The 26232-nt window shown below is 41.7% G+C and overlaps 1 protein-coding gene across 1 annotated transcript in view; it reads right to left on the minus strand.

Annotated features, from left to right (window-relative positions):
• creb3l2 (cAMP responsive element binding protein 3-like 2) overlaps positions 1-26232 on the minus strand; it is a 38441-nt gene extending 12209 nt beyond the window's left edge. The window contains exon 1 of the mRNA XM_085375613.1: positions 25661-26232. Coding sequence (XP_085231739.1) covers positions 25661-25759 — 99 coding nt within the window. The 5' untranslated portion in view covers positions 25760-26232. The remainder of the gene's footprint in view (positions 1-25660) is intronic.

Below are 26232 nucleotides of genomic sequence, written 5' to 3' on the forward strand. Positions count from 1 at the left end.
CATGCAGGAGGAATCAGACAGATAATTACATAAAGCCACATCGTCGGGAGCCTACGACCGTCAGTCTGTAATTACAGACTATTAAACTCTTTATTGGCACCTTGCCTTGAGGTTTCCCTCAGCTCTCCCTCAGAGAAGACTAAAGCAGCCAATCAAATACTCAAACCTCTCCCCCACTAATCACAGCTTCTCTTTCAGTGTGTGTTTGATTCTCAGTGTGGTGACACATTTACCAAACACATACAGAAGTTTGCAGACAAGCCCTCTTCCTCCCAGCCTTTGATCCCCCATCATCACATTCCTTATCTCTTAGGCAGGTGAGCATGTGTAGATCTCCCCCCTGTGATTGGCTGTTATGACTTTAATAAACAAAAGGCAGCCAAAGCAAAGTATGCTGGAGATTAGGCCTTCCTCTGCTCCTCTCAGCATGCAGAAAACATGCAGACTAGACCTCCAAGTTCAACAGTTTTGGTCCCCAAGACAAAGGAAAACAGAACATTGATGTCTTATCCTATCAGATAAACCCAAACATACTCAGTTTAAAGCAATAAACAGTAGATAAAACCATGAAGTCCTCACTTTGCAGTCGCTATTATACAACAAATGTTGTATAATGTTTCTAGAAAAACCACCAACCAGTTTATATCCGGTCTGTCCAGAAACACTACATGTACATGTATGAAGGGATAATTGAAGCAATTTAACAGAAATGGAAGTGTACACGGGTTCAAATATGGACGTCGATGCCAAGAAGCCACAAACTTTAAAAGGTGGATATCACCGATTCAAAAGTGAAATAGAATCACAATGTTCTGTTCTGAAGTTATTATACCATGTAGTTAAAGTGTTTTTGCAGAACATTTGCAGAACGTTATAATGTCGTTCATTTCTGAGTCGGTGCCAGGATTCAGAAAACATCATTCGTCCTGCTACAGCAGTCGCCGGCATGGAGGCAGTTATCGTTTCAGCCAAACTAAATTGTGAAATAAGATAAAACTGCATTACTTTCATTCAATATAAAATAAAGTAACTGGTAATAAAGTTACTGTAAGTCTGTTTGAATATAGTCTACCCTTGGTGCCTCTGTTTTGTTCCGCACTGAGCTCGGCTGGAAAAGCTCCCTCCTCCCCTCAGTTCTGCAGCACACTTACAGTGATATTCATCCACGCTCTACCCTTACTCACTCACTCATAAATAAAAGCTATTTAAAGCAGTTTAATCTGGAAATAATCTTGTGTTTTTTAAGGTCTCCCATCCCCTGTCACAGTTATCGAGCCGGGCTATGAAAGCAGGCAGGCCTGATTTATATATGTTAGCAAAACACTTATTCAATGCATAAAAATTGCTAAGAGGAAATTAAGATTACAAAGATTATGAAAAAATATAGGCCATTACTTTTATCATGTGTGCAGTTTTTCGTCCTTTTTAGATTGATTTATTAACTCGTCATATTCAGTTTGGGGGAAAAACTGGCAAAAAACATAAGTACCCGAGTAGGTGGGTAACTCTTTTCCTCTTGTGTTGCCTCCCGTGGGTAACGCTTGTTTCTCTTTTCTTTTCTGGAATTGGCACTAGGAGTACACAGGCATGTACAAACATGTGATTTATTTTGACAAACACGTCTTTTTCTTACTTTTAAATCCTAAATCCCCTGCAGTTTTGTCACTGATGAACTTCCGTACATGTTTATCTCCTTGTGGTGTTACTGTCTGCTACGCTTTCTATTTGAGATGTTTTATCGCTCTTATATATCATTGTATCATTCTTTTAAGAAACAGAAATGATGTACAGTTACCCTCAGGGATCGCATACATTTCAAACTCAAAGCTACATTTTTCCAGCCCTGTCCTCGCTTGAACTCGCTGCTTCAAAAACATTTGTGATGCAACTTCAAGTTCTGCTGGGACACAAAATAAGAAGCAGGTTTCCAATTGCAGTTTCAGCTACATGGGACTTGGCCAGTGTGAGAGAAGAAAACCATTTAAATTAGAGACACGTGAAGAGCAAGACGAGGAAAACAACCTATTACGACACCGATGGTTTGGACAAACTGTTATAAAACAACAAAACAGACAACAAAAAAAGATGTATACATGAATGAGAAGAGGGATAAAGAGAGAGTGAAATCAAGATGCAGGAAACGAGGAAAGAGGAGGAAGGTGGACGACCAAATGCCAAGCATGCGGCTTCGATTACAGTCTGAGAAAGAGAGAGCTTAACTTCTAGCATTTTCTCCCACATGCACAAACACAGAGGCTTGAGGACGGCCCTTATAGGGCAGCATACAGAGGTCATTTCACTGTGTGTGTGCGTGTGTGTGTGCGTGTGTGTGCGTGTGTGTGTGTGCAATGCAAACAGCGACAGCACACCGTGAATCTATTCAAGAGGGAAGACAAATATTTACACATTTATACACCCGTGGGTTCTATTTTAACCTCCAGAACAGCGCATATAAGTGGAAACAACCCATTATATCAACATATATTACTGTGTGTGTGTGTGTGTGTGTGTGTGTGTGTGTGTGTGTGTGAGAGAGAGAGAGAGAGAGAACGTGAACAACTGTGCGCACTGTAGACAAACATTTACAGCTTTACCCTCATTCCAGCATCTCCTGGCAGCAGCAGCATTACCAAGAGGCATCTTATTACTTTAAACCATTTTAAACAAGTAAACACATAAAACACTGACAGATCTGGGTGTTAATTACAGTAATAATAGTCATTTTAAATATAAATAATAATGATAACGCTACAGTTCAAAGACTATCCTCATTTCTATTTACAGCGATTTATATTTGGCGGTATGACTTTGTTCTGGGACCTCCCTGTCCTTGTATACCACGAGCAAGCAGCGAGAGTCAGAGTGTAAAAGCAGGCATCGCTGACAACATACATGACTTTGATAGAGTCAGAAAAACATGAAAAGAAAGATCTGGGGTTGAAGGTGGGTTGAAAAGTGGCTTGCAGATGCACAGCAACTGTAGTGAGGCTATATCTGCTGAACCAAGATTCCTAAAACATAGAAATTAAACTGTATTTTTGTACTTTTACACAAATTTTAGATTTGTATAGATTTTAGGATTATCATACTAAGAATTTTGACGATACGAGGTTCATTACCTTAAACATAATCACATCTAACATAGTAGCTTAAGCCATGTGACTGCGTTTATTTTAGCATAATGTCAGCATATTGCTTCCTACAAAAAAGTGTGTGTGTTTGTGTGAGACAGGGGGGTGACAAAGCATTAAAATCACATTAAGGACCGAAAAAAACAAAACCTAAAAAAACAGTGGGTGTGTTTTTTTAGCTTTCAGGGAGGAGGAGTAATTACATACGGAGCAAATCCATGTTTACAAGAGAAGGTCTGGTTTATGGGACATCTGATACCACCCCAATATCACAATGACACAGAAACAAACTAAATAAAATAAATAAATAAATAATCAGCTTTTATTGCCTTAAGTTTAGTTTAAAAAATATCAATAAAAAAACATAGAGGCTCAGAAACAAATATATCCTCCTCTTTCTGGAGAACAGGAAATGGGAGAGGTCCAACTCCGCCTGCTTGAAAACAGAACCACACCAAAGGCACACAGTGAGGCTTTATGAGCTCCCTGTCATTTCTGCTGTGGGAGTTTGTGGTCATGGTTGTGTGTGAGACTGGGCTGCAGCATAGGTCACTGGCCGGGTGTAGCTCATCACGCACAACAGAAACCTCTTTGTCCCCTGCATCCCAACAGAGAGGTGTAATTTAGGGCTGGCTGTAACCCGACGCTCTCCAGCTGGGAAACAACCACGAGAGCTGAAGCCAAAATGGGAAAATTGGGAGATTACACTAGAACTAGAGCAAGAATCAGCAGGTTACTGACTCATCTGAGGGAGCAGGGGTGATAATAAAGAGGCTGCCCTCATATTTTTTATAATAATGTTTCTAATGTAACACGCAGAAACAAGCAGAGGACTCAGCTGACGGCGCAGATCGCAATCTTTTAATTGAAGTCGCGATGAAATCTGTCAGTGGAGGCGGAAATGAAGACAGATAATGTCTCGAGCTGTGATGAGACATCAGTGCCGTCCGCAGAAATTCCCTGTCATCCAAAGAGAGAGACAACACTGCCAGCAGCCGCACAATATTTTTCATATATCAGGATCACATCAAAGGAAACGGGGTGAAGACAAAGCACCAAACTGGGACACACGAGCTAGATAAACACTTTGGAGTTTGAGCTGTTTCAAATTGACTGTGACTGTGTTAGATTAATGCCAACAGGCTAAAGACTTTCTTCACTTTACACCAGAAGTGGCACGCAGACAGCACTGTGGAGACAGACCATAACACTGATATCTTTACAGCTGTTTACTTCACATATGGCTAGTGACCAGTCAGCGAACCCTCTGGCAACCACCTGTTGCTAAGGGAAAATGTGTACTCCTCTACCGGTTGGCAACATGTTGGTAGAATTTGCTGATATTGCTTTGCTAGTAGTTTGCTTGGAGGATGGCAACTTGTCTGAAAACAGTCACCAACTGCTTGCAGAATGAAACTGAGAAAAGTTCACCTTCAAAATAAAAGTTGTGCCTTACCGCTGCAACCAGAATCTTTCAAAGGGCGCAACTTTTACTTTGAAGGCAGAGATTCTGCATCTTGAGTTGCACTTTTTCAAGATTTGGCAAATAGCTGGCGAGTGTTTACAGAAATCGGCGTCTTCAGTGCAAACTACAGGAGATTGTAGCTTGTTGGTGACTAAAACAATCACAAGGAAGTTTTTGACCCAGCTCTATCTTTGTCAGCAACCATTTCCCAACCATCAGGGAAAAGCACATTTTTCCCTGATGTACTAAATATGTACTAAATAGGCATTCACTCATATGAAATTTGGCTCAGTTATGTGCTTTTGGTTTGAGTTACTACTTTACACCTCAGTAGCAACTGCTAGCATCAGTAGCAACTGCTAGCATGAGAGCTAACATAGCACAAAGAAAGCTAAACAGCAAAGCAGTTTGGCTTTTTAGAAACGTCAGAAAGTTTAAATCAAGCATAAAACGATAATCCCAGCATCTTCATCACAATGAGGAATATATCTTATTAATTTAATACTGAGTACCAGTAATGGCTGATACATGACTCCAAGACCAACTGAAAATGAGCCACAGCAACCCTACATCTAAATGTTAGAAAATAAAATAAAACCAGTGGGATTTAAGAAATATCCAGTCCACTGCACACTAGCCAGTTGCCAGGCAGAACAGCGAGCGGTAAGCCTCGACATCTGTGTTGATCACCGGTTAGCAGCTAATTTAACAGAGGGAGGAGAGGAATGTGCTTCCCTGTCTGTAATTCTTCTGTAAAGTACGATGTGCATCTGTTTTAACCCTTAATGAGCAGATCCTAAAGCTCGAGGAAAGTTTGATGATGTCCCCTCCTCCCCTTAAAGCCCAAACCAGATGCCTACAAACTATAAATCACACTAAAACCACACAGGCCCCACCGTCCCCCTCCTCTAGTGTGTGTCCAGCTGACTGACTGAGTGTGTTTGTGTGTGTACCTTGCCCTGGACTCAGCTGTGTGTACTTTTGCTGATGACAGCCTAATAAAGTAAACGCGTCTGTGTATCAGCACCAACTGAATGACTCAATAGTTTGATGTGGATCCCGATTATCTGTCCCGGTCGCTTTATTGTCACTAATAACCAACACGTGTCCAATTATCAACCGATAACCAGTGCGAAAGGTTGAATGAAGACCTGAACTTTCATCTGCAGGAATCTTCTATCTGACTAACGCATCATTTTGTTATCATGTCCTGCTATGTCGTCATTAAGAGATAGAGAAGCGAAGCTTTCTCCTCTAACTTCACTTTCCCCACTTGCTCTCAAATTCTCTTAAAATCCGGTTCCCCCACCCTCTAGTTTGATTCTCCTAATGTGGGCCCTCTGGTGAAATTCCCAAAACACTTTGAATATTTGGATATTTGGTCCTCAGCCGCTGTGGTAACAGCACTTTAGCAATGAGTGAAACTCCCCCCTGGAATGATAACAATGTGTACAAGCAGTTTTAACACTTAGCTAAAGTGTGCACACGTGCACAGCATTTATCAGCCAAAGAGCAGAGATTGCTCTCCACTAAGTACAACCTTTAAACACTCATCGATGACCTCAGAAGCAGTCTGTCACACATGACACTGATAATGATGTGAATAATATTTGTGCACGCCTGCCATTTTTAATCTAAAAAAATCCAACTGCCCCCTACAAATCTTTTATTTTTTACATCATTTTATTAAAGAAAACTTTTTGGCTTAAAAGGCTTATTATGTTTTAAAGTTTACACTCGTAATCTGCCTTTCATGTACACGTTTGACCAAAGACAAATGTAGAATGTGTTCAAGCCTTTGATGAGTATGAACTATGTGCTTTATTGTGTTTCATTTCTCTTACGATGTCCAGTGAGTAAAGGATGGTAACCACTGGTAACCCTCGTTCATCACCCAAAAAAACTAAGCTTATAAACTTTTCTACAACCCCAGTTCCAAAAAAGGTGGGAAACTTCCTAAAACTTAAATAAAAATAGAAAGAAATCATCTTCTGCCCTAATAAACCCAAATATTATTCACTGTTAAACACAGAAAACATATTAAACTGGGACAAATTTATAATTTCAAGAGACATGTCTCAAAAAAAGCTGAGACTTGGGAACAAAAGGCCAGAAATGCAAAAAGTACTATAAAGAGCAGACGTGCACCAATCTGCAAAAACTGTGTCTACAAACTGTGGAACAATTTCAAAATAATGCTCCTCAATTATTTCATTATCTACATTACACAATATCATCAAAAGATTCAGAGGATCTGGAGAGCTGGAGGTTTCTTCCTGTTAACAGGGAGTTTTTTCTTTATGCTTGCTATGGAAACTGAAACGCACATAAGATCACCTGGAAGTATTGCATAAAGTCAAAACAACAGCATTATTATCAAGGTACCTTACATTCTCCTGCTGGAGAGATTACGGTAAATACGGTAGTTGTGGCTAGACTACTGAGTCCTATTAGTTTATCATGAATCTTTCAGAGCCAATCAGCTCAAATTTGTTTGGTTAAGGCCGTTTAATCTGCAGTGAAATAAACTATAAACAACTGAAAATGTGAATCACAGCAGTCACACCTGACAAGCCTGGAAAGATCTAATTTAAAAAAGGGAATGAGACAGGGAATGATTCTCTGCAGTTACATTTTAGTGAGTCACCAAACACAACTAGATGCCTGAAGACTGAGACAAATCCCTGCATGCTATTATCAAACCAAAAACAAACTGCACTGGATCAGGCCAACACAAATGTCTTTCAGAACAGATAAATTAGTTTAATTAGATAAACGTGATGGCTAGCAGGATCATAAATCAGTCTGGAACCACGTTAAACCTGTCTCTGCAGCACTGGGCTTGATCTGTCCGCGCTGTGGCATTGATACTGTCTGTGTTAGCACAACAAGACAAATCACAGACCTTGGAGAGGTTCGGCTATCTGGATCTTATCTGAGGGGGGAGGTGGCAGTAGCAGGTGAGCCCAGCACTGAGCCCACATGTCCAGACAGCCGTAAGAACTCACAGGATGCAGCTTCCATCACTTTTAACAAACTGTTTGACATAAAACAAGCGATAAAGTTCACAGAGATCCAGCTGTTTAAGCTTCATCCGCAGGCACACAAACACACAGCCGTCTCACCACAGCCACGAGGGAATTTGAAGAGATGTGAAGCTCAGCCAGGAACGACCTTGTTTGACAAAAACCTCTTCATTCCAAGAGAAACACGATCCGGTTCTCACACCGATAAGGACATAGAGACACTCCCTGACCCAGATTCCTGACTTCGATCCCAGCTTGATTCGCTAACCACCCCCCCTTTTGGTAATCAAAGGTGCAGCGAGTGCACCAGGGGATAAGAGAGGATAATAACAGAGGAAGGCAGAAAACCAGCAGCTGTCAAGGATGCCTGGATGATTAGAAGCACAAATAATGACTATTTTCATTCAAATTCAAACTTTTTCAGCTTTTCTAAACAGTCATGGGTACTTAAAACTGAAAGAAATGTTACAGGATGCCAAAACCTCTAAAATATTAAATTTATTATCATTTAAAACAAAGAACTAGATGTTATCATTTTTAAAACTTTATCAATTTAATCCTCCCTCAAACACAAAACCTTTTGGCTCATTATTTGGGGTTTTTTGGCCTCTAACCTCACAGTTTCCATCCTTACTGCTCTAATCAGCTTATTTCCATTCACAGGAGGCTGTTATCAATTACAAAGCTTTTAAAATCTGACGAACTGCCCAGCACTGAGCAGCACAGCTTTTTTTATAGTTCTTCTGACTGCTGAAAGAAGCACTTTTTGTATGTCTGCACTGCAGGAACTGCCACTTAAAGCTTTTGGGCCTTTTTTACTTCCAGCCTTGGGTTAGGTACACGCTGAGCCTCTGAAGCAGGACTGTCCCAAACATGATGGTAATTTATAGGATAGCACAAGTTTTTAAAAGCCTCTGTACCGGATTTTTTAAGCATGTAAACAAAAGCTTTTAACCATTCTCCCCACAAAAACAACATCTGACGACCTCAACTCTACCCTTAATGACAAGTTTTGACAGCTCAGTATGAATCAATAACGACATGGTTTGTCGACCATTAGAATAGTTTCCAGGTTTTTACGAGGGTAGGAGGGGGCAGAGATCCCCCTGGCTAACTGATCCAAACCCACTCACTCTGTCTTGGAAGCAGGCTGGAAATATGAGCTTCAGGGATTACTCCTCGTAGGCTTTCAAGAGGTAAAGAGTTAACATTGGCCTTGCAGAATGTGAAACAAAGCACTAAGAGGTGGACTGACAGTGAAATCCCTTATTGAGAGTATATGAAACAGATTAAAAAACAACCAGTAGGCAGTGAGGACAGAAAAAAAATATCAGCCAATCACATGAGAGCAACTCAGTGACTTTGAATGTTTTGGAATTGTTGTCAGGCAGGCTGGTCTGGAGGGTCTAGTGGGGTTTTCCCACATGAACATCGCTAGGGATTCCTGAAAATGGTCGAAAAAGTAGAAAATATCCCGTGAGCGGTTCTCTGTGAATAATGCCAGAGGTCAGAGGAGAATGACCAGATTGGTCCTTCCCTTTATGACAGTGCATCGATCTTCCAGTGGCTGCTTCCAGCAAGATAACACAACACGAACCACAGACCATCTCAAACTGGCTTCTTGAACACTAAGTTCTCTGAACTCAAATGGCCTCCACAGTCACCAGATCTCAGAGCACTTTTGGGATGTGGCGGAACGGGAGATTCACATCATGGATGTGCAGCGACTGTGTGATGCTCTCATGTCAACATGGACCAAAATCTCTGAGGATTGTCTCCAGCACATTGTTGAATCCCTGCCACAAATCATTAAAGCAGCTCTGAAGGTAAAAGGGGTCTGACTTGGTACTACCAAGGTGTAGTAAGGGGTAAATGCTCATGCAATTCTTCTGATCAAATAATTGTTTCAACCTAAAAATAACTAACAGCTTCTGAAAAGAGAGGATTTACTCTACTTTTTATTCTATTTTCGTGTGTGATGAGCACTTTTAACATTTTACAGGCTACATAACCAAACAATTGGTTTACGATATAGTTGACTGAGTAATTTCTGGTAAAAAGATTTATTAAATGCAGCTTTTGAGCAATCCTAAAGCAGATTTTATGCTCTACACTTGCTCAGAGGTCACAAAGACTAATCAGATGCTGTGGGTGAATCTGAAGGAAGACTCTGTGCCCTAAATTAGAGAAACTGTTCCAGCATACAAAACATTCTGCATTAGCATCAGCAGTGATATTATCACATATCAGACTTTGTTCTTTTTACACATAATAGTAGGGCGGAGAGACGGTTAACGGATGTAAACAGCAGGATGTGAGAGAGAATAACAGCAGGCATTAAGTCCAGCAACGCTGTTTACCCTCCACCCACGTATAAACAAACACAAAGACAAAAAACATCTGAACTTTGCAAAAGTTGCAGCGGATCCATTTCAAAATAAAGGTTTCCAGAGGTTAACATCCATTTCCTGTCTAACACAGCGGCCTCAGACCTCATTAATGTTTCAAGCTGAATTATTAAAAAAAAAAAAGCCTTAATGTCAGCAGTTAAATGGAGCCGCGACAGGAAATGTGTTCAAAATGGGAATCTCTGAGGTCCCGGAATGGAAAACATCCCGAGTCAAAGTTCAGAGCTGTGAGTCAGCTGCTCTCTGAAGCATGCAGTGATGGTACTGGAAATGCGTGTGTGCAGCACGGAGGCGGCACAAACAGACCCACAAGAAGACAAATGGAAAAACCGTTTCAGGGTCCCCTGACGAGTAAAACCCAACCCATCCCCTCCCCCCGCCAACCCCTCTGCCTGTCTCTAACAGCTTCCCAAAAAGTTCCAACTTCAACCCCCACAAACACAGACTGACACACACTTTCCACTCTTTCCCTGTCATACTGACCTATCATCTGTGCAACCCCCACTCTTCCCCCACCGACCCTCCAGATGTTACACAATGACCTCACCGGAGAGCAGGCAATGATATCAGCCTGTATTTATTTAGCCTGTTTTTACAGTGGAACCTATGGGAAGAACAAATGTCATAAACAGACCAACAGTGAACCGATTCTGCCTGATAATCTGCATCTTATTCTTCTGTGTCATGAAGCTCTGCTGTTGGCCAAAACCCTGTCTTTGCTGAAGCAAACACTAGGTATTAATCCACAGCTGAAAATAGTCCCCGACAAATGCTTTATATCTTCCACGCAGACTATTTTTTTCTAAAAGCTTCTTATTAATAATAAAAAATATATTGCTTTTCAAGAAAACAGTGACAAACTGCAGTAAAAATACAAGACTTTTTGTTTTTGTGAAAACAGTTAATACTGTAAGGTCTGATGCTTTCGAGGAAAAACCTATCCGGTTGTTCAGTCTGACGTCACTAGCCGTGTCTGGGTCTAAACTCCGCTGCAGGTCCATATATCAAACGATCACTATGGCATTACTGAGAGTTGAAAAACTGTCTAAAGTCTTTCATCTTTAATAAAATGATCAGCGTTCTGCTCTACCAGGTGTAACAATTGAGTTTAACATCCAGGCATCCATGAAAACGGAATTTATGACATTTAAAGGAGTTAGAAGTTAGCAGGAAGTTAGCTCGCTAGCTTCTATCTAAATACAATATAGCATGTCCTGACTGCGGGGTTTTGGAAACAAATTAAAACGTACAGCTCTGCTATCACTTCCAGCATAAATGAAGACAGAAAACTAAACAGCAGTGAGGTTTGTAGGGTTACTGAAGTTTGGCTAGCTGGTATATAATGATGTGCTACGTGACCGCTAGCGACACAGCTATGTTAGCATAATATAAACAAGCTAACTTTTTTTCCACTCGATAAAAGTTAACGTGAGTGTTCTCGGTGGTCAGGAACAAATGTAATCGCATGGCAGGATGCTGTAAAAGGACCAAACTTCAGCCAGGAGAACAACTGAGATAATCCATCCACAATACGAGGTTAGTCATTCATATACTGCTGCATGGGCTGGGCTGTAGTTACATCCTAAGGTTTTAAAAACTGAGCTTAAATAAATGATTAGCGGTAATAAAAGCCGAGGGAGGTCAACAGTGATCACTGACTGTTTTAGGAGCTTTTTGAGATCAAATAGAAGAAAATACATAACATTAAACATGTTAACAACACAAAAGCCATATTAAACACAGGCTACTTTAGACCCGGAAGTAGGATTCGTCGCGTCATCACTGAACAACCGGATTAGCAGCAAGCTGTACTTTAAAATTTTAAACCATAATACAGCGTAATAACAACTTTGGACTCATGAGATAGTCAGAGTTTAAACGTTAAAGTACTGGACCAAAAATTGTGACTTTCACTGTTGTGGCTACGCCTCAGAGCGGTGTTTAGGTTTAGCTAGCAAAAGTACATTATAACGAAGTCTTAGTGATCAATCGCATGCTGTCATTGTTCGCTTCCACGTTAGTTATAACTAACTAACAAGCTGTTAGTTATAACTAACTAACAAGCTGTGCCCCCCTGGTGAGGGGGGCACAGCTTGCCCCCCCTGACCAGGACGACAGGTCAGGGGGGGGAGATATCATCACCCCCACCCGACAATGGGTACCAAGCCCCAAGAAAATATATATATATATATATATATATATATATATATATATATTTTTTTTTTTTTTTTCACAGGTCAAAATATTGGTACGATAATAAAATCATTGTGTGGTCTGTCTCTAGTCAGACGCAGCAGGGAGGCAGCGTTTCTGTTAAACACAAGCACAGCTGGCCCTCATCTTGTGTGCATTTCCTTCTTAAAAACTGGGTCAGCACGCTCCTAACTTTTTCCATCTCTGCACTGCTAACACTGACCATTACACTCACACCTCTCCATCTGAACTCCTTCACCCTTACTCACACATACTTTGAGTTCTTCCAGCTCTCTCTCGAGCCTCTGATTTTCTCCCAACAACACAAACTTCTTCAACACTGTGTTGATGTGCGAAGATTTAGGGATTCATTTGAAGATAATCTCTCCTAAAGCTCAGTTTATCCGGTTTGTTGCTGGATTCGGGGTAAAATCTGGGCCGGCACTGGTCTTGCTGTGCACCCTATAGTGCGCCGTCCTGGGCGCGTTGCTGATCTTGATTCCCCTGTTAGCAAAATTTTCCTGGGGTGGATGCTTTCCAAGCAGACGCATGCTTCAATGAAAAGTCATGCAGGCCACTTGCACACATGTGGTGAACTCTGCATGGATGACTGGGCCTGTTAGCGTCTCATGTGATTGAAAGGTTCAGGTTATAAAAAAGGTGTGCTCTGTCAGAAGAGCAGAACATCTGGTTTAAAAAGGATGCTAAAATCTAATATTTGGGTAATGAAAACACAACAAGGATGAAATTTTCTCAATGTCATGCATAAACAGAGTCTGTGGATCCCGACAGATATACAGATCTTCAGTAGTTTGTGATACTTTCTCCTCAGTCTTTCCACACTTGCACTGAGTAATGTGCTAAAACTAAAAATGAACTAAATGTTTAGCTTATGTTCCACTTTCAAAACGAGCACAAACCGGGCTGCTTGGTGCAGTTTGCACACACCCTAAAGTGAAGCCACATCTGGCGACTTCACACTCACATGCAGTAACTTTCTGTGTCGCTAACATCTGCTGCAGCTCACCAAGAATGACTGAAGTAATCACAATGAGGATTTTGGTGCTGCACCCTCAACAGCTTCAGCTCCCCAGTAACCGGTCATTGAATACTCCATTTTTCCCAAGTGACCAGGAGGTCGTAGGGGAGCAGTCCTCATCAGTAGTTTACATTATGGCTGGGAGTCAATGAGTGGGAATGCCAAAAAATGTGGGAAATATGGGATAAAACATCAGATCCAGCAATGTAGAATATATTCAATTTGAAAGAATTAGGGATTCGAAATGATTACAACAGAAAATACAAACTTAATTCAGAGGTGGAAAAAGCTAAAATGCATTTGAATTAGTCTCAGATAGGTTTTAATATCTTTCTGCTTTTGCAGACTCATGTTGTATAACCGACAACTGTTTGTTTGGTAATACTTTATAATGTCTAAAAGAAAACCTCAAAGACTGACAGATTTGGCATGTTGCAGAGTGCTTTTCTGTGGAAATTCTGCAGAAGTTTGTGTTGAACAAAGCGTTCAACAACTTCTGCAGAAAAAGAATCTGCATCTTGAGACAGATTACAGCGATACTGCTAAACATAATAGTCCATTTAGAGGGGATTCATGGAAAATTATGAGGAAATGCATTAATATGTGAAAGAATGAAAGGTTAGGAAACAAATCAGACTGATCAAGTCACTTTACATACAGAAAGACGAGTCAGGAACAGCTGCAGAGACGTTTCTGGCATTTCCAACAGGAGCTGACTCGTCTAGCAGGAGTGACGGGGGGTGAGGAAGGTGGTGGATAATGGGTAGAAAGAGGAGTGAAATGCTAACTCGACAGCAGATGGACAGATTAGCATCTTAAACAGGTCTGGATTGGACTTTTGTTGAGTCACAAGGCAGGTTACCAGCTACTAAAAAAACAAAAACATCAAAGCTGAGCGTTTCTTGGTGCTCACACTGTTTAATACCCAGTTTACAGGCTTTACACGCTTTGATGTTTAATACATGAAATAGTGGAGCTCATGCAAAAATCCCAAAGTCTCACTACAAGCTGCTAAAGCCACTGAAGTTCTGTTTATTCAGCGAATTTAAAGTTTCTAACATGGACAAAATCCTGTAGAGCAGCTCTGAAAACTCGCCTGAAACTCTTCCGTTTAAAGAATTAAAAAAACCAAACATGCTTCTAAAGAGTAAAGAACCAGAGGTCAGTTATCTGTATTTCACCAACAGCGGCTTCGACGTAAAACCGCCTCAAGGCTCATTTAAGGGCTGGGTGTATAAAGTACTCAGAGGGACATTGAACCCACACCCTGCTAACCACACACTGCCATTTAAAACCTTTTATGGTGCCTAAAGCTGAGGGGAGAGGGGGCAGAGAGATAGAGGATGGAGCGAGAAAAAAGAGAGAGAAAGGTAGAAGGAGACAGAAATACAGACAGAGGGATAAATTTAGCTTTGCCTCAAAGAACGAAGGCTCCTGTGGATTTTCCATAATGATCCCTCCCCACGCTGATTACTACCTTCGCTTTGCTCTCAAATGGCTGCACGCCTGCAGCAAGCTCAAGTCTGAGTCCACTTTCAAAGTCAAAAGAAAAGTTGCATCAGATTTGACAAAGGGAAAAAAAAAGTGTTGCTCATCCTCTGTGTGTGTGTGTGTGCACCATCTGCAGACCACTGTCACTTTTAAAGGCCAAAACAATGACATGATTAACGAGATGCAGGAAAGTGAAAAGTCAGAGAGTTTATTCTCAGTGTAGAAGCATTCAAACCTAAAAGTTCAGTCGGATTCTTTAAAAACTTTTCAGTGAGTGCAGTCCAGCTTCGGCATGAAATAAATGTGCATTTAAATGTTTTAAAGCAGGAAACTTTGAATCACTCTGCAGCCATGCTTGTCTGTCAGTTCGGGGTGACAAACATACGGTCTAGGGACAAGAATCGGCCCACCAGGGTTCAATCCTACTCCCTGGATGGATTTGGAAAATGCAAAGAAGGAACAAATAAACTTTGGATTTTTTAACCATCCTGCTCACAAAGGCCTTTAGACTAGTCTGCAACTTCCTGGCAACCACCAATCGTGGGGAGAGTTGTGTATTCGACCGGCTGCTGGAGGTGTCGGGTAGCGACTAGGTGAGACTTCTTGCAGGCTGCCGTGGTCACTAGGGGTGCAACGATACTCGTATCGATATTGAACCGTTCGATACAGTGCTTTCGGTTCGGTACGCATATGTATCGAACAATACAAATTTTTAAATTTATTTTATCAACTTTTCTTCTGACGATGCTGTTTGTGTTGAGAGCTCAGTGGATCTGCGTTCGACTACTCCGCCTAGGCTGCACTGTCGAGCGCAGATCCACTGAGCGCAGCACAAGCTAGCAAGACAGAAGCTAAGCTCATTGCAACATGACAAATTGAACCTCCCCCACCCTCATTCAGATCTGGCCTTTGGAACTATTTTGGTCTTCGTGTGAGGTATGACCCTGAAGGTAAGCGCGTCATGGACTAAAGTAAAACAGTATGTCGGATGTGCCACGCAATGGTCAATTACATCGGTGGGAACTACTGCGTTAGCGCAGTTAGCTCGTTAACGTGTTGACGCCGTCCAGCCCCACGCACAGGGCGATTCGCGGTAGCTCGTTAACGGAGATTTGCCGTGTTGTGGCGTTAACGTCATTTCAGATTAATGCTGACAGCACTAGTGGGAACACAACGAATATGACTGCACATTTACATCATCCTAGTGCAAAGACAAGTGGAAGCAGACAAAAACAACAAGCACGCATGCTACAAACTTTACCCGAGTCATTTAGACAGCCGTTAGCACATGATTCTCCTTATGGGGACCTGATATGTTTAATATGCTGCTGAGAATATAGCCCAGAAGAAGCGTATAGTATAGCTTTTATTTTGGAAAGAGACATTTCTCTGTAATAAACTCTCTTTTCCAAAGATGAGTGATTTCTCGATCAGATAGATTTATTTTTTTTATTACTTTGTTGTTTCAGCAACATTAAATTTAAAAACTGTACTTTTGAGTTAAAATATATATTTATAATTTTAATAAATGACAAATTAAAAAAGCATGAACATTTTTTTGTATCGAAAAAATATCGAACCGTGAATTTTGTGTATCGTTGCACTCCTAGTGGTCACCTTTAGCTGGTACGGAAGATGCCGACTTGTCTGCAAACACTTGCTGACTACTACTACTGAATGCAAAAAAAGTGCAACGCAGACCAGAAATGTTGAATGTCCTCCACACAACAGAAAATAAGTGTTTATTTTGTCTTTGTATCCCAATAAATACACGAACTCATGATTATGAGAGACTCTCCTGTTTTTACAGCAGGTCCACAGTAACAAGGCCAGTTTACTTAGTAAGTTAAGACTGAGTTTAGATTTGGATTTAAACCTGAAGAGCTGCACTGACTGGCTTAACTGACTTACCACAAAAGCATTTCTTTATAATTGCATTGCTGAAATTGCGCATACTTTATTACAGAGATCTCAGGCTGCTTTTCATCAGTTGTATAAATATGATAGGTTTGTAGGCTGAGTCATGAACTAACGTGGGTTTGACACTCCAGGGGCCTGTTCTTCGTACCGCGCTAAGTGAGTTAGCTGGATGAGATTGTTGACGATTTCGCGTGATCCTGGATCGTTCGGTTCCCCGAAGCCCATCCGGGACTTGCTGTCATAGCAACAGAGCCGTAAGCGTAAACCTGCTGGGGAGCAGGTTTACTTTATGTAAACAGGATTAGATCGCGGCCACGCAGGTATGCCCGCGTCATTCATACGAAAGCAACAGCGATATTCCACCACTGTTTCACCATAAATAAATAACATCAATGTAACTAAAGATAATGCAGCACTTGATCCTTTTATTGATTTCACACAGATACATACAGGTCATTCCCTAAAAAAGGGAAATGTACTATTAACATTCTATTACATGTATGTGATTATTACAGATGTAATTCATATTTCAGAGTAGTAATTGTAAATTACTTCGTGTAATCAAGATGAGAGACCACGGCTATAAAAGCGAAGGTGGATTTGGGAAGTCTGTCGCAGTCATATCCTGTCCGTTTACGCGAGCAACCCATTGCGGAAGGTGCAAGATTGATAAGGAGAGTCCTCAGAATTCAGCGTATATTGCGGGACAGACAGGATCCTTTAGCTCAGCGCGACAGTGTGCTCATAGAGAGATATCGATTTTCCCGTGAGGGTATTATTCACTTAACCAACTTGTTGACGAGGGGGTGCAGGACCACCACCTGTCTTTTTTTTTTGCTCTGCCCTTTTCTTGGTTGCTGTTATGAACAAACAAACAGAGTATTCCAGGGTCTCTTTCCAAGAGACGAAAAGCAATATAAGTGATAAATGTTACCATTCTGTAGAATATTCTTATATTTCACTTTTACTTGTTCCCATGTTCTAGTGGGTCCTGTTGTGGCTCTAATGTGAAAGGGGATATAATATAACATATTATGATATAATATAATGTAATATAATATTGGATAATATGGTGTGATATGATAAATCTACCCTACCGCCTACTGGTGTTGGCCAGAGGGGCCGATGGCGCAATATGGCAGCCTGGCTTCTGTCAGTCTGCCCCAGGGCAGCTGTGGCTACAACCGTAGCTGCCTCCACCAGTGTGTGAATGTGAGAGTGAATGAATAGTGGCATTGTAAAGCGCTTTGGGTGCCTTGAAAAGCGCTATATAAATCCACTCCATTATTATTGTTATTATTGAATTACTTACGAGTTTGATTTGTCAGCAACTTTCTGCCAGCCCTCTCTCCTTGCTTTTGCAGCCTTTGCAGTGTTCCCTTGCGTTTTAATTAAACTCTGAAACTCCTGAAATCCCTCACTCAAGAGTTCTTGCTCTGCTGCCGAAAAATACCGAGCGCGCTCCTTCGACATTTTCGCCGACCAATCAAAGGGTTGCCGATCAATGTTTCTACTATCGATGCGTAGCCCCTGTTGGGCCACCCAGTGATCTCACATTACTTCATCCAGCTATACTAATCGTCAACAACAGGTGTGTTCGGGGAACCGGAATAGCGAGCTCAGAGTTAGCGCGATGATTTGGTCTTGGATGTTTCATTTGATCTTGGATGTAGTAAGCGACGTACGAAGCACAGGGCCCAGGTCTGTATACTTTTGGTGCGATTGGTCCGCTTGACTTGTGGTGCTCAAACAACCAATAAAAAAGGTCCTTTTCATGAATTTTGACCTGGTTGCTTAGAAAATACTTCCTTAATGAAACTGCTTACATCCAGGTCTGTGGCTTCTCTTTTTCTCTCCCTCTACTGTCCCCCAAAGCAGGTCTTTATAGTATCCCTCTTCAGCAGGTCAGCTGAAGAGGGATACCATAAATATTTGCATCCTATCAGACAGTCCTGAGCCTTAGATGTATTTCAGTAGCAGGAGAACAGATCCAAAAAGAAACTGAGGCTATGTGGCGTTAACAGGGTCATGACCATTGAGAAGGCAACCATCTCCAAAACTGGGACACTTACAGTAAAACTACACAGCTGGATAAGCAGCAGCGTGGGCCAGAAAAATCTAAAGAGTTGATTTTTCAGATGAACTCACTAAAGTAAAATGTTCTTTATTCAGACAGTTTCTTCTAATCACTGAGTGAAATCTGACTTATCATGTTATTGTGGAGATTCAGGAAGTGCGACAGACTCAAAACAAAGTCGAGGGAAGCAATAAAACCCACATTCAGCCTTCCAAATACACATTTACAGAAATCCAATTCAAACACATCCATTTCATCCCCGTTTACCTGCTAGTATTAGTCCTACTTGTCTCAACCTGTGTCTCAGTGGTACTCGAAGTCATTGGCCAGTTCAGGTATTCAGAGTCAAAGTCAGACTCAGACTAAGAGTAAACACAGAATTTGGCCCCTTCAATCTGCTATTTTATTTAATTGTCGGGATTTACCTGACTCTAAGGAAGCGTGTGGGTTTACCAAATTACCAGCATAGCAGACAAGTTTAGGCAGTAACCAGAATTCAGGACCAGACGGTAAAAACTGAACCTGAAATGATGAATTGTTTTAATCATTTTAAGTAGCAGTGAAAATGTTGCTCCAGTTTCAGCTTCTCTGATGTGACGATGTGCTGTTTTCCTTTTCCTTAAATGACAGTAAACTGAATATGTTCAGGTTTTTAAAACTAGGGTCATCTCTGGTTCCTTTGATAAGAAATTAATTGATTATTAAAAACCTGTGCAGATGAACTATTAACAAAAGGATATTACAAACTTTCTGCGCTGTCAAGCATCTACAGTTTAAATTTATTGCACTCGTTTGCATATTTATCTAAACTTACGACTTCCATTCATAACCCGGAACCGGATTGTCAAACACGCTTCAGTTTGTAAATAAATCAGACTGCGTCACAGGATCTTTGCGTCATCATTTTGTTCCTGTGCGAAAGTCACAGTCGCCTCTGCGAACAACCTGAAGATCCGGCACCGCGCCTGCGCTAATAACAGCTTCTTTGAGCTTTGTTCTCACACTCAGGTATGCTCCTTCAGCACAGACTTGAGTTACAGGTGAACAAATCTAAAGACGCGTGCCTGGTTGTGACATGCAACGTGAACAATTCGAGCTTAAATCTGAATCCTTGTATTGTAAAATTATGCTTCAGTGATTCTAAGAATAAAATACTGCTGTGAATGTGTGTGTGCGCACTTTTGTTTGTGCATTTGTGTGTGTCCCTATGCCCTGAATGAGCATCTCTCTCCGCGCTCTGACACTCATGTTACAGCACACACTCGGACCATTCAGAGAGAGACGGAGCGAGGCCACCGGCGAGCAGGATGCCCTGCCCCGACGGAGAACAGGCTCTGCAGTGTGAGCACACGGGTCAAGCTGTTCCCCCTCTGCTGGAATAAAACACCTCTGTCCCAAAAGTGTGCCGAGCCGCCACCAGCCCATCACATGTGTTCATAAAAGTGCTGGGTTACAGCTGGAGTTACGCTCATGGATAGCGCCCAGAGATTATCTGTAGGTATGTTGAGTGTTATGTAAGGAAAGCTGTAGCGCGTATGTGGAGCAAACGCACACTTTCCCCCTGCATGTCAGTCTCTTGTGCTCACTGCAAGGGCAGCGAGTTCAGCATGTGCTCGGCTTCCTGCCAGACTCTGAAATGGAATTTAAATCAGAGGTTTCTTCCTGACTCCTTTTCCTGAAGCCTCTGACAAACATATGATCTTACCGTCACTTTCTGTCTCTTCTCCACTTGCTGCAGGTCTTAGCTACAGGTGTATGTGTGAAGAGTGATTTGTTTTCCCTTCTTTGTTTAAGAGGGTCTAACGTGTTTTTCCTTATTTCCTGTCATATTTGTACTGTTGATTTGGCTTCAAACCACTCTAAACGCCTTCTTTTGTCCACTCTTGACTCTAGCATGATATCAGTGAGAGTGCATATCCCTAATATGACCTCGGCAGTCGATCAGAAACACACACAAAGTGAGTCTTTGGATCCATTTTTCTGTTTCTGTTTGCTGTCTTGGGTTTTTTTTGCGTTTGTTTGCAGTGGTTTTCTATCTCTTGGTGGTTGTTCCATCTGACTACTGTGGTCAGTGTGCATTTCTTTCTGCTTTCCTCCCATGAGTTTCTGATTCTGTGAACATGCTGATGCTCTACAAATACTTTGCATTATTTTGTAGCTGCTTTCACATCAAACTCTAGACAATGTCCCTAAACTCACAAGACTGTTACCTGCTCTTTTTACACATCAGCTTAATCAGATGTTTCAGGATCTTTGTATTAGAGAGCTGGCAGGTCAAAGGGCATTTAACGTCTGACCCGATTGATTCTGACATGCGTCTAGACAACTTCAAGGCAGGACCGCGTGCGTGCGTGAAAATGGCCACCGTGGTTGTTTTGGGAGTGACCTTTGAATAAAAACGAAAACCATCACGTGGCCCAGCCCAGCAGTCCCAGTGTGTGATTCATTCACGTCTCCACATACAAAAACATCTGGTATTTCACAAGAAAAAGGAGCAGAGATAAGATAAAAGTGAGACAGAAAACAAGTCTAACACAAGTAATGATCCCACAACACTCAAGAGTCATTAAATGACCATTAAGGAGGTTAGAGCAGGACAGATTAGCGTCACTAACGTCTCTTTCAGGTGTAAATCTACTGAATATTCTGTGAAATACTCTGTGAAATGACTCCAAACTATATGTTTTAGCTAGATCTAACTCAAGCACGCAAACACTTCCAACTTCTTTTATCATAAGGTTTTGTTATTCATGTGTTGCTTTGAGTCTCTTTCAACAACAAATAAATACGTAAATGAAAACCCACAATTTCCCTTAATACCACGGAGACAGACAAAGACACAAGTTCAGACAGAATTTAGCAACTAACCAGAAACATTTGGTAGTGACCAAGAATTGAGCTAAAAAAGGACAATTATTGGACTATTTGAAAGGTGAAGCAAAACTAGATCTCTTTTCCACACCTGGCAGTAAAAGGCGTCAAGTGGATTGTCATGACGAAAAAATGGTACCACAGGTACAAAAGTCACCCGTCTCTTCAAAAACTCAATTTTTAAAGAGTAAAAATATGAATACACAAGATTTTAAAATGTTTCAATAACTAAATAATTTACACTGGTTTTTTCAGAAAACTGCACAAGACTTGAACAACTTCTTGAAACAGACAGACAGACAAGCCTAAAATATGTATTGTTACTCTACTACAGTGTCACTAAAGGAATTTCACGGGTGAGTGGAAATAAAAGGCTAAAAAGAAACAGGAAAAACAAAAGTAGCGCCTCCACCTTTAAACCAAGCAGGTGTTATCGTTCAAAAACCTGAGAAACCTGAACACGATAAAAGCTTTCAAACAGCGACGGGATGACATGGGAGGAAACGACACGTGCTACCGACGGAGAAGCTTTACACCGTCGAGAGGAATTCTAGCGAATGGCAAAAAACCTCCCTCCCCAGGGGTGGAGGAGGGAGAAAGTGCGAGAGAGACCCGACCCACGACCTGAACGGAGGAACAAAGACTCCAGTCTGCTTCTCAAGCTGCCGGAGATTCAAACACTGCAGGCTTGTTGGTTTCTGCAATCATGCATCCCCCACTGCCACACACACACATGCTATTCATGCCTTACTAAATATAGTGTCCAGTGACCTAACAGGAGCACCTTGCCTCTTAACACAACCTGGGCTGTGTGTGTATGTTGGTGAAGTTTCACCGCAAAGAAACTAAAGTGAAAAGTGTGTTTAGTGTTAAAGATTAACCGATTTGTGAGGCTGATTCTGCTAAAAGTCACAAAATATAAAAAATTTGTTCTTTTAATTTTTATTCTAGATTTTAGAAACAGGTTTAAGGAGATTTGGAGGGAGCACATTTCGCTGATTTGTCGTCTGAATGAACATCAAAAAAGTTTCAGACTTTTGCTCAGCTGTCTTCAGTCTGAGAAGTTCAACCAACTTTAGCCACAAAGTGGGAGATTACAAAGTTTCCGCCAATCAGCAGGCGATGGTGCAAAAAAAGGGGGCTGCACGAGTATATCACCATGCAGTGGCTGGTTTATGTACTTGTTGTTGTAGCAAAACAAAGTAGAATTAGCCACACCTTATAATCTGTGAATTCAGGTGTGTTCAGTCCCATCGGAACAGGTACGACATCAAAATTATGCAACACGTCAGTTTGGGAGGTTCCTCGATATTCCACGATCAACTCCAGGTGTTTTTATTACAAAGGTTTCAGGAATACCAGCAACTCCAGCACGAAGCGTCAGACCACGTAAAGTCACAGAGTGCGGTCGTCACCAACGCTCTGCTGACTCAGTAACTGCAGGGCTCCAAACCTCCTCTGACGTTAACATCAGCACAGAAGCTGAAGGCTGGGAGCTTCACGGCCCCCATGGCTGAGCAGCTCCTGGAGGTGTAATGTGGAGGTGTCCCAGTACTTCTATATATAGTATATATAGTTTAGGTAAGCGCAATGTGACCTATGGCCAGCAGGGGGCAATGCCGTAGGTTGGAAAAAAGAAAAAGATTTCTTTAACAGCTAGCTAGGTGATGTCATGTTAGCAAAATACTTATTTTACACCACCTGTCGAAGGCACTCTGAAATGAGCTGTGTAGAAGAAGTATGAACCTTATTAACAAACTTTTAAAGCACTTTATAATCAGATCTAACTGATTATGTACATGAAGTTTGAATAAATTTCCATGCGGCTGCAGAAATAACTGCCCAGACATGTTGCCAAGATGGCTGTCAAGTGGCAGGTCTTGCCTCTGGAACAAATTGCCTGCATTTTCCAGTGATCTGCAGTATATAAATCAGTAGATATAACGTATGCAAAATAGAAATACATCAGAAATGCTTACATGCAAATGGAATGGAACCAATATTTCCATTAAGTTGGTAATGATATGCATCTTTCTCTAAAGATTTAGCTCATACTCAAAGCCGCTAACGGCGGGAAAAAGCTGCAAGCGCATCGTGAAGTCGTGGTGGTGAATGATTCAGCAAAACAATGGCTGTTTTTACACATCCAGTGGTGGGTTGTTACCAACGCTGACTTTCACTCAACTTTTGCTCCATTTTTGGCCTCCCCCTGACCAACTGCTTCTTTTGGTAAATGTTTTTGATCGGAAGGCTCACAGAAATGCAAACGGCTGCATAATTTACTGCATTTTCCTGTATTTTCATTTTTCAAAGATCACAGCTACAGCTCTTGGGTCTGCAGGTACATGAGAGGAACTGTAGCCTCGGGTCGTGTTTAAAGGCCCTTCATTCACAGCATGAATGCTCTCTGAAGCTTTAACACAAGTCTTTACCTGTCTGCGGGAGGCTGTCTGTGTTTGTGTGAGCCTGCTTTACTCACTCAAATCTCATCACACAGCCACAACATAGAGCAGGAACACCACTTCTTTCACTTTTGGGGGGGAGGGGGCGGGCAAGGCAGCATGATGCAAATGATTAAATTACAGATTTGTAACGTGGCTTAAAGCTGGGGGGGAAAGGGCTCAGAGAAGTTAATATTAAGTCAATGCAATGTCCTTAGAAAGGATGGAAACAAAAGTCAGGCTCATTAGGCGCCTGTGGTGTCTGATTCCCGTCCTGTAAGTGAGCTGGATTTCTCCCTGCAAATGCCGACGCTCCCCCTTCCTTCTCCACACACACAAATATGCAGATTTGACACACAAACACCTCTCAGTCTCGCTTTCTCCATCTCACTCGCTCGCCTCTTGGCCCACAGTGTTCCCCGAGAAGTCACACAGCTGGGAGACACCCTTCAAGTTACATAACTGCAGGCCTCATCTTACTGAGGCCAGACGCAGCACTCATGTTTCTCTCTTTTTTCTACTTTAGTCTGCTGCTCTTTTCTCTGCACTGCAACGCCATTGTTTGTGACTAACACCTTCTGTGGGCACATAAAAGCAGAAGCTTGTGTTTAAGCAAATAACGTGGTAGAACTGAAGCCGATATAATGTTGACTGCGCGTGAATAAATTCTTTAAATATCCCCACTTTGCATGGATGTCTTTTATAAATAAGATACCTGACCAATATAATAACAGCAGCTATAACGAGTTCATGGTCCGACTCCAGGTTTTATCATCTACGGGACATGAAGCAGCAGCTCACTTTAACACACTTTATAAATATTTAAAGGATACTGTGAGGTAGAGAGCCAGCTCCAAAGAATCCAGCATTAGTAAAGCACTAAAACTAAAGTTATTACTCATTTAAATCTACTTGTTGCAGGGATGGTGGCTCGATGCTCGGAGTCTCCAGATGCTGAAGGATTCTTGAGAATAGCACTGGTAGCTCCAAAGCCACTGGTGTACGAGTGTGGTTGTCTGAATGAGAAAAGTACTAAAAATATCTGCGTGTGCATCTATACTAAAAAAAGAAATACTACATAAATGAGGACCTGGAAATATATCTATATTTTTAAAAGCAATTGCTTTGATTTGATTGGAAAAATAATGATTTTCAGGAAAGCAGCTTATAAATAAAACCGCCAGATACCTGTAATAAGGTCTAAATTATTCATCTCTGAAGTATGAAAGAGTAGAAGTACACAGTGTAAATATACTTGTGTAGAGTGCTTTAAATGTGTGTCTTAGTGAGTCATCTGAGTAAAACCTTGCAGACTGATTTGTTTGAAAAATGTAAAAATGAGTCAGAGGAGCATCCTGGACCCCAAGGCTCAACATCTGAATGGAGAGCAGGGTAACACACACACACACACACACACACACACACACACACACACACACACACACACACACACACACACACACACACACCCTCCCCCCTCCTCTCTACTAATACCTCATCTAAGTGAGATAAGGGTGATCATCCCCCGCTGAGCAGCTGCAGAGCCTATAACCAGACCCCTGATCGATCATTTACACCCCAGCTAATCGATCACTTACTGTGGTGCTGAGCACACAATCGATTTCTCCGGCCTCGGACAGCTCGCTGAGGTTCCTGTCCCAGTGAAGAAACGGCTCACTGCTGTCCAGGATCTCCATGATTTCCTCCACACAGACTCTCTGTGGCCTTGTTGTTTTTTCCCCTCCTCCTCCAGCAGCAGAAACACAGCGGGGCTCTGTTGCAGTGCAGACAGTCAGGCTGGAAACCTCAAACTCCACCGGAAAGTTCTCCACAACTTTTTGGAGTGAAGGCAAAGAAATAAAAACACAGTCGAAACACGTCCAGTCGGTTCAGATACAGAGAGATAAATGTGGGAGAGGGCTGAAGCAGACGCATTCAAGCTGAGAGCTGTTGTTGTTGTTGTTGTTTATCATCTCTCCTCTCTGGATCAGGGTCCACAGAGTGTTTCCACCAGGCTCCCCTTCCTTTTCTTACCTCCTCCTCTCAGACACAGGAATGTGTGGGAGGAGTCACAGACAGCGAGACGGAGGAAAAAAAACAAAAAACAAAACACAAAGCAAACTCAAGTCTTAATCTCAGCCTTTAGTACGACTGATAAAGAGCATCAAAC

This window comes from Diplotaxodon limnothrissa, linkage group LG17 (assembly GCF_057381915.1).
Source record: "Diplotaxodon limnothrissa isolate DT_005_m linkage group LG17, D_limnothrissa_male_GT1.1, whole genome shotgun sequence".
Lineage (NCBI taxonomy): Eukaryota > Metazoa > Chordata > Actinopteri > Cichliformes > Cichlidae > Diplotaxodon > Diplotaxodon limnothrissa.